At 40.5% G+C, this 8,469-nt stretch overlaps 1 protein-coding gene across 1 annotated transcript; it reads right to left on the reverse strand.

Moving 5' to 3' along the window:
• Positions 1-5,791: 5,791 nt before the first annotated feature.
• On the reverse strand, positions 5,792-8,243 carry LOC106378291 (uncharacterized protein At3g43530-like). Its single transcript, XM_013818444.2, has 6 exons — positions 8,096-8,243; positions 7,152-7,591; positions 6,868-7,089; positions 6,627-6,791; positions 6,457-6,529; positions 5,792-6,336 (listed from the first exon to the last, which is right to left on the reverse strand). Exons 1-6 carry the CDS (start codon positions 8,241-8,243, stop codon positions 5,792-5,794), a joined length of 1,593 nt encoding a protein of 530 aa, XP_013673898.2.
• Positions 8,244-8,469: the final 226 nt, after the last annotated feature.

Genomic DNA, 8,469 nt, shown 5'->3' on the forward strand with positions numbered 1-8,469 from the left:
GATCTAAACTGTGTGAAATCCATACCAAACCGTAAACTATAATAGATTACAAACTGAGAAACCGTAAATTAGAAATCGAATAAAAACCGGATCTAACAAGTAATAATCTCAGATGCTCTTAACGAGGCAAAAAGTATTTTGGCATACTTTTACGAATTCTGGCGTATTCTTGTCTATTCTGATACTTTTCATATCGATGGTCAAAGTTGAAAGTGCTCCTCTCTATATGACTAATCAAAAGTAAGTGTGTTTTTTCTCTCTCTCTCCTGTCCAGGTGGATTTATTATGAGTATTCATTTATTATTCGGATTTATTTATTCTCTCTCCTCTAATACGGATTTGGCGCGGAGCTCTCCTGTCCTGAAACAGCGATTCTCTTCGATTCTAAAGGAGACTGCGGCTGCTCGCTTGGATGCTGAATCATTGAGCAATGGATCCCCAACCCAAGTGAAATCAACTTCAGGTAAAGCATTATCTTGGTATGTATCATATAACCCCATCAAAGTGGAATGAAATGCTCGTTCGGTTAATTAGACAGTAGATTTCATATTTGGGTTGTCAATCAGAGGAGAATGGGAAAGTGTGGGAGTTGGGTGGTGTGTGGAATTGGATAATCAACAAGAAAAGTCAGGGATCAAAGCTGAATTTCCCGAATGAATAGTGTGAAACTGGTAGACTAGAAATGTGTAAGTAGGTGAAACTTTACTCCCTGACAAAAATGTGTAACAAGATATAACTTAGTATAACTTCAATAGCAAAACTGTATAACTAGGATTAACTTTAAGTTTAATTTTTTTTTTTGTACAACAGATAATGGGTCGATGGTCGTTTGTATGCTATATCCTTTAAGACATCATCATTGGATGAGATCACTTATTCGTTTTTGAAGGAGAAGATATGCAAGAAGAAGACCATAGATCCGTGTACAAAGAGGCTGAATCTGAGTTACATTCCACTGGTAGTAGAACCTAAGAGACAATCATATATTTTGGATGATGAAGATGTGTTTGTGTATCTGACATCAGTGGATAAAGAGGGAAGAAGAAGTATTTTGCATGTAGAGGTCATCGAAGAAATGGAAATAGTTCCAGTAACGGAGCAACAATCAACTGTTGAGAAAGAAAGTTCATATGGTGGGAACTATAGTGAGCTTGCGAGTGGATTACCCGAAGTTGAAGTTAATCCGGGTGCAGTCACTCTGTTTACTCACATTGAAGAAGCAGAACGATATCTAGCGGGTGTTGAACGGGTGGAGAATGTTGTTAATGGAGAAGGCAACGAAGGGGGCATTGGTTTGGATAACATGGACAGCATGGAGAATGAGGGCGATGTGGATAACTCTATGGTTGTTCGTCCAATTTGCGACTATATTGAGCTGCCACGTGTTGCAAAAGAAGTTCCAGTGGTTACTGAGTGGGAAGATGGTTTGGGTATTGAGTTGAATCAAGAATTTCCGAGTAAAGAAGTTGTCAAAGATATTATTGATAGAGCATCACAGCAGAACTCTTTCGGAATCAGTATCGCCAACTCGGATAAGAGTCGATATGTGGTGAAATGTCGGGGAGCAGCTGAGGGTTGTAAAATGGGTTGTGAGAGCTACAAAGATCAAAAAAAAAAAAGATAAAGAATTCTGAAGCGTTCTCGATTAAAACATACATAAGGATGCATTCATGCTCCCGCGCAATGTCAAGTACTAGAACGAAAAGGAAACCTACACCAAGATGTGTTGCAGCAATAGTGCATAAGGATTATCCAGGACTATATGAGACACCAACTACGAAAACCCTGGTAGGTCTGGTGCAAAGGACTTTAGGTGTGGAAGTGTCGTATGCGACATGTTGGAGAGGGAAACAACAAGCTGTTGCGGATTTGCGTGGTAGTCCTGAGGAAGGATACAAAAGATTGCCTTCTTATTTGTATATGTTAGAGATGGTGAATCCAAATACAAAAACAAGTTTGTTATTGGATGAAAAAAAAGGTTCAAATACCAATTTGTTGCGTTGAGAGCTTCTATTGAAGGGTTTGAATACATGAAGAAAGTCATCACTGTGGATGCAACTTTTCTGAAGACTGTTGAAGGTTGTGTTTTAATTATTGCCACGGCTCCGAATTCAAACCGTCCCCATTATCCTATAGCTTTTAGTGTCGTTGATGCGGAGAAAAATGCAAGCTGGAATTGGTTTTTCACAACGCTGAAAATTGTTATTCCGGATTCGACGGAATTGGTGTTCGTTTCAGACAGAAATACAAGTCTCATTAAAGCCGTTGCTGAAGTGTATCCGATGTCTAAACATGGGTATTGTATCTGGCATCTATCGCACAATGTGAAAGTTCATGTCAAATACGGCAGGGACGAGGTTGCAGAACAATTTAGAAAAGTTGCACAAGTTTATTCAGAGGCTGAGTTTGAACAGCAGTATCAAGAGTTTAGGGAGAGGTATCCACGGTGTGCTACGTATCTTGATAAAAGTGTCGATGTCAAAAAGTGGGCGAAGTGTCATTTCCCCGGTGCAAGGTACAACATAGACACTTCTAATTGTGCGGAGTCTTTGAATGCGCTATTTGAAAAGGCACGAGGGATGTCTTTACTGCCTATGCTTGATACAGTTATTGACAAAATGACTGAGTGTTTCAACAGACATAGGAAGGATGCAGCAGCCGGACCGACATCTCAAAAATTGGTTCCTTTAGTGGAGAACAAAATGCATAAGAGAGTACCGAAAGGTGAAAAACTACAAGTGACTCCGCTGAAAACTTTTAAGCGTGAATACAGTGTTATTGGAAAAGACGGGAAGACTTATTTGGTGGATGTGCAGAATAAAACGTGTAGTTGCAGGAAGTTTGATATAGATAAATACCCATGTATCCATGCAATTGGCGCTGCCATTAAGTGTTTGAAGCATGATAGACCAATAGAGTTGAGTGACATGTATGGTGTAATCTCGCCTTATTACTTGATTAGTGTGTGGGCTTTGGCGTATCGAAGGACTATATATCCAGTCCCTCATATGTCTGATTGGATCATTCCAAAAGAAGTCGAGGAAAAGTGTCCCTTACCTCCAGAGTACGAAAAAAGGGAAGAACTCAGGAAAAAAGGTTTCCTTCGGCAGGAGAAAGTCGGCCCCGTCCTAATAAGTATGTGCCGAATAGGAATTTGGGTCGCTGGTTCAACTGCTCGCATGGAACAGAAGGATCGCAAGGAACACAAGGAACACATGTATCACAAGGAACACAAGGAACACATGGATCACAAGGGACTCAAGAGACTCAAGGGACTCAAGGATCGCAAGGAACACAAAGGACTCAAGGAACACATGGATCACAAGGGACTTAAAGAGCACAGGGAACTCAAGGAAAACTGATAGGGAAGAGGAGTTGGTTGTAAGGGAAATGTTTAAAAACTTGGTGAAAACCTGCGTTATATGATTGTAAAACTTGGTAAAACCTGCGTTATGTGACTGCGTTGTATGATTGTACAACTTGGTGAAAACCTGCGTTATATGATTGTAAAACTTGGTGACACCTGCGTTATATGATTGTAAAACTTTGTGAAACCTGCGTTATGTGACTGCGTTGTATGATTGTACAACTTGGTGAAACTTCCGTTATATTATTGATGATTTATATTTCACTTTCGATCACGTTACTTGCACTTTAGATCACGTCACTTATTCGATCACGTTACTTATCCATAGTTCTGAAATCCGGATCACGTTAACTGGAAGTTTTTAATATCTGGATCACATTTTCTAATAATCGGGGAGGAAATACATTGTTATGATATAGTTTTTTCGTAGACATTATATTGTGGGATTAGAAAAGTTATATATGTCCTGAAATCAAATTTATTTCTACATGGCCACATCAGAAATGCATATAGAAAACATAATATAGCTGGTATAACCATAACACTAATCATCTAAGTACAGTAAAACTAAAACAATCGCAAAAAACAGAAAAGTAAAACTTTAAAGGTTTTTTTATAACTACAAACTATGTGAAACTAGAAGCACAAAAACTTTTTCCCACCCAGCTTTTCAAAATTTTCCACCCATTTTTTTGAATTTTGACTCTCCCCAAAATTGATGCGGAATCGACGTAGACATGTACTAAACCCATTGTTTTTTTTTGTTTCCCCCATTTATGTCCATTATTCAGTCTCTCTCTAGATTTCTCTCTCGAGATTTTCTCTCGAGATTTTCGGATTTCTCTTCGAACCCTCTCTTCGCGATCTTTCTTTTTTCGTCCTAACTCGAATTCTCAGAATCATGACTCATCCATACGAGGAGGACAGGGATATGAAGGCTTTGAAGGATGACATCGCCATGCTTGGCTTCGTGGCGGATGCCGAGGGTGGGATTCCGACCATATGCCCTTGTGGGGGGAGAATCATCAACGAGGTGCCTCGGGATCCGAAGTATCCAACCGATTTTGACACTTTACCAGGGAGAAAATACTTCACTTGCAAAAATTTCGAGGTAATTTATGGATACTTTCGGGTTTTATTTACAGATTTTGATACTTTCAGGTTTTATGCGTAGAATGATGGCTTCCATTTCCGTCAACCATGGGTCTTCGGTGTCCAGGAAGAGGTTCAAATGTTAAGGAAGCGTGTGGATGTGATGGCTGCAGAGATTTCTGAACTCAAGTATAAGCTTACCAGTCCGAATCCTACCTGTCCATGACATGCGTCCAGTCCACGACATGCGTCAGCGCTTAGCAAGTCTTTCTTTTGTTGTTGTCGTTGTGGAATATCTCTGTTATTTGCTTAAGGTTGATGTTGAGAGATTGGATCATGTTCCTATTATCTTATGTTATGGAATAATTGTTATCGAAAACTATCTATTTCAAAGTTTCACCTACTTGCTCATTCACGAAGTAAGACTAAGATGAAAGTTTAACTTTACACAGTTTCTCATACTTGCTCTTTCACGAATTACTTTAGTTTCACGAAGTTAGACTAAGATGAAAGTTTAACTTTACACAGTTTCCCATACTTTCTCTTTTTGCTCCTTCACGAATTACTTTAGTTTCACGAAGTTAGACTAAGATGAAAGTTTAACTTTACACAGTTTCCCATACTTGTTCTTTTTGCTCTTTCACGAATTACTTTAGTTTCACGAAGTTAGACTAAGATGAAAGTTTAACTTTACACAGTTTCCCATACTTGCTCATTCCCCTACTTGCTCATTCCCCTACTTTGAAAAGTTTCACCTACTTTACGCAGTTACGATTTACTTTAGTTTCACGAAGTTGACGAAGTTGACGAAGATGAAACTGAAACTTTGAAAAGTTTCACCTACTCTAAAAAGTTCTAGAAATAACACAAGTCTTCAACAACAAACCAAAAAGTCTCAAACAACATAAGTCTTCAACAACAAACAAGAAAGTCATAGGGGAATTCAAGGAAGTCATACAAACCGAATAGAGTTCAACCGATTACTTGTGACATTATTAAAACAACCACACACGGATTTCACACCATCTTCTTACCTCCCTTCTTTGTCTTCTTGTTCTTTCTACATGTCTTCTTCTTCTTGACTGCCTTCTTATGGACTGCCTTCCTCTCAACTGCTGCCTCCCTCTCAGCTGCTGCCTCCCTCTCAGCTGCCTTCTTCTTCTGCTTCTTTTCACCTGCCTTATGCTTGGCGTTCTTCTTCTGGGCTGCCTCTTTCTGAGCTGCCTCCTTCTGAGCTGCTTCCTTCTAAGCTGCCTCCTCCATCTTTTGGCCTCTTGTCAAAATGGGACTCCTCGCCTTATCGCAAACCTTTGGCTTTTTCGAAGGAAGTAATTATTTTCCATCATCTTTTCTCATCCTCTTCTTTATCTTCTTCTCAGTATTTGCCTTCTCAAGCATCTCACTCTCGAGCTGCTCAGCCGCTGCAGACATCTCTGCAGTATCATCCATGTCATCATCACCATTACCATGTTCACTCTGCACTTGGTTTGCAATAGCTAGAACACTATCATCCTTAAAACCACCATCTTTATCTTCCTCCGACGGAGTGTCACCACCATCTTCCTCCGACGGATTATCACTACCATCTTGGTCGGACGGATTATCACTTTCCCCTTCCGACGGCAGTTCACTCATTCCGGGAACACTCACCCGAAGACTTTTCACTTCATTTTCTACAAGAGTTAGCCGGTTAGACAATGACTTGACTTTTTTGTTCACTTCCTTCATACCATCCGAGATTGCATTCATAAGCCGACCTTCCATCGCTTTTAAAGCCTCAACTCCAGAAGCCTCCACCGAATATGCATCAGTATGTCCAGATTCTGCATTATTGGATCCTCCTCCAATAGCAGGAATGGTGGGACCTTCAACCTGAGCTGTACGAGCCGCAAAATCGATGCCGAACTGTTCTTCAAAGAAAACTTGTTTCTTCCCTTTCTATATTATCTTGGTCCAACGATCGACTGTTGCATTATCGTTCTCATCGGCCCATCAACTTTCCTTGCCCATCCCTATGCTTTCCAGAAGTTCCTTCTCAGCTGATGTTGCTACCAAGATACTCGCAATATCCTGTGCCAAATACACATAAAACATTATTTACCTTAGTTTCACCAAGTTTTCATAAGTCTCTTCTCCTTGTTTCGACTACACATAAAACATCAATTACCTTACTATCACCAAGATTCACGTTCACTGCATTCAAACTGAATGCCTTGGTTCCACCTTTGCGTTTGTAATGCATCTTGCACATACGCGGGCAACCAGGGCGTGCACCATTCACACTTTCTCGAAAATGGTTCCTCAAGCTTGGAATTGCCTCAAAGGCCAACAACTACGAACACACAACAAAAAGACATTACCATCAACTTAACAATAAGACAACTAAGTACAAGAGAGCTTAAGAATACCTCCAAAGGAATAGGAAAGCTTGTAAAACCCCAACTCGTCGGCACAACCCCGTCGCATTTCTCCAAGGAGCTAGAGATATCCATCAAGTTATGTTCGAATGCATACCACCCCCAAGGGAACTTTATACACTCATCTGGGTCATCAAAAACAGTCTGGAAGAAACTATCCACTGGTGATGCTCCAATGCTCCCTCTCCACTCTTTCGGCCTCCGACGAGGATACTGGCCAGGAAGTACAGAGCGGCAATTTTTAGACGATCCTGAGATGGCTTTGATTTCATTGCCAACATCTGCTTCTCCAGGTCAGCATATGTAACCCTTTTCCATCCAAAATACTTGTTCATGAATGTTGTACCACCCAACCTCTCATGGTTGGGGGGATACTCATGGCAGTATAGTCCATAAATGAGTCTGAATTCTCTGAGAGAGTATTGGAATGGGACGCCATTAACGATTAACCATAACTCATACTTCTTCGCTACACAAGCTGATCGCAAAACGAGAAGCCGCATTCCCATCCACTTCTGCTTTCGGTCTTTAATATGGAAGAAATGCTTGAACTGTGGGTGCTCTATGAACAATTCCACCTCCTCCTTTCTTAGGATCGTTTGTATATGTCTTATCGCCGTGTCAATGTAACATTTTCCTGAAAGCTTTAAAGACTTTTGATACTTGGTTGAAGGAAAGTGCAACTTCAGCGGTTGCATGCCTTCTTCTTCGTCATCTACAATTTGCACTCAAGTGAAAACTGGATCACGAACGACATCTTGCGACCATCAACTTAAAGTTTCACAAACTTGGACTTAGTTAAGCAATCATAATGTTGAAGTTTTTCTTGGTTTCACAAAGTTTGTACATCTATATTGTTGAAGTTCAACTTAGATTTACAAAGTCATCAACACACTACAACTTTTACTTTGTTTCTCAATATTACACTAACTCGACTCAGTTTCATGTTCTCGTATTTGAATACTTACCTCCTCTGCATGCGACTCAGTTTCATGTTCTCGTACTGATTGGGTCGTCCTTTCTTCAGCTTCTTCGTCATTTCTTCGGGGCTCCATTTCATCTCCTTCTTTGGGCTCCTTCTCTTTTTCTCCGGGTTCCTTCTCTTCTTCTTCGACTTCCTTTTCTTCGTCTCCGGCTTCCTTTTCTTCTTCTCCGACTTCCTTTTCTCCTTCGTTGTCTTCTTCTACTTCACTTCATTCCTTCTCTTCCTCTTTATCACTTGATTCCTTCTCTTCCTCTTTCTCACTTGCATTTTCTTCGCTTTCATCTGTATCTCGGGGACTTTGCTCGGTTCCCGGGGCGACAGATTTGTTGATGGTGCTTGGGTTTGCTTCATCCCTACTTGCTTCTCCTGATTCTGGAACCATCGTCGTTTCTTCTCCTCCTACATTACTCGAGCTGTCTTCTTTCGCCTTTGGATCGTATCAATTCAACATTATTTGGGTTTTGATTCTCGATTGAGGATTCGCAATTGAGTAGGGTTTTCAGAATTTCAAGAAAAAGGCGAACGGTCGACACAGGGAGAAATGAGTTAGAGACAGTGAAACCTTGCCCTTATTATTCTTTTTACAAGTTCATTTATTAGTTTACTTT

The sequence above is a fragment of the Brassica napus genome, chromosome C2, assembly GCF_020379485.1.
Source record: "Brassica napus cultivar Da-Ae chromosome C2, Da-Ae, whole genome shotgun sequence".
Classification (NCBI taxonomy): Eukaryota; Viridiplantae; Streptophyta; class Magnoliopsida; order Brassicales; family Brassicaceae; genus Brassica; species Brassica napus.

Bases quoted from the DNA above. Each gene is read 5' to 3' on its own strand.
- LOC106378291 (XM_013818444.2), bottom strand. From the start codon at position 8,243: ATGGTTCCAGAATCAGGAGAAGCAAGTAGGGATGAAGCAAACCCAAGC. The intron at 7,090-7,151 runs GCAATGAAATCA...CTTCCTGGCCAG, and splicing joins ACCTGGAGAAGCAGATGTTG to TATCCTCGTCGGAGGCCGAA. The intron at 6,792-6,867 runs GTATTCTTAAGC...GTGTGTTCGTAG, and splicing joins GCTTTCCTATTCCTTTGGAG to TTGTTGGCCTTTGAGGCAAT.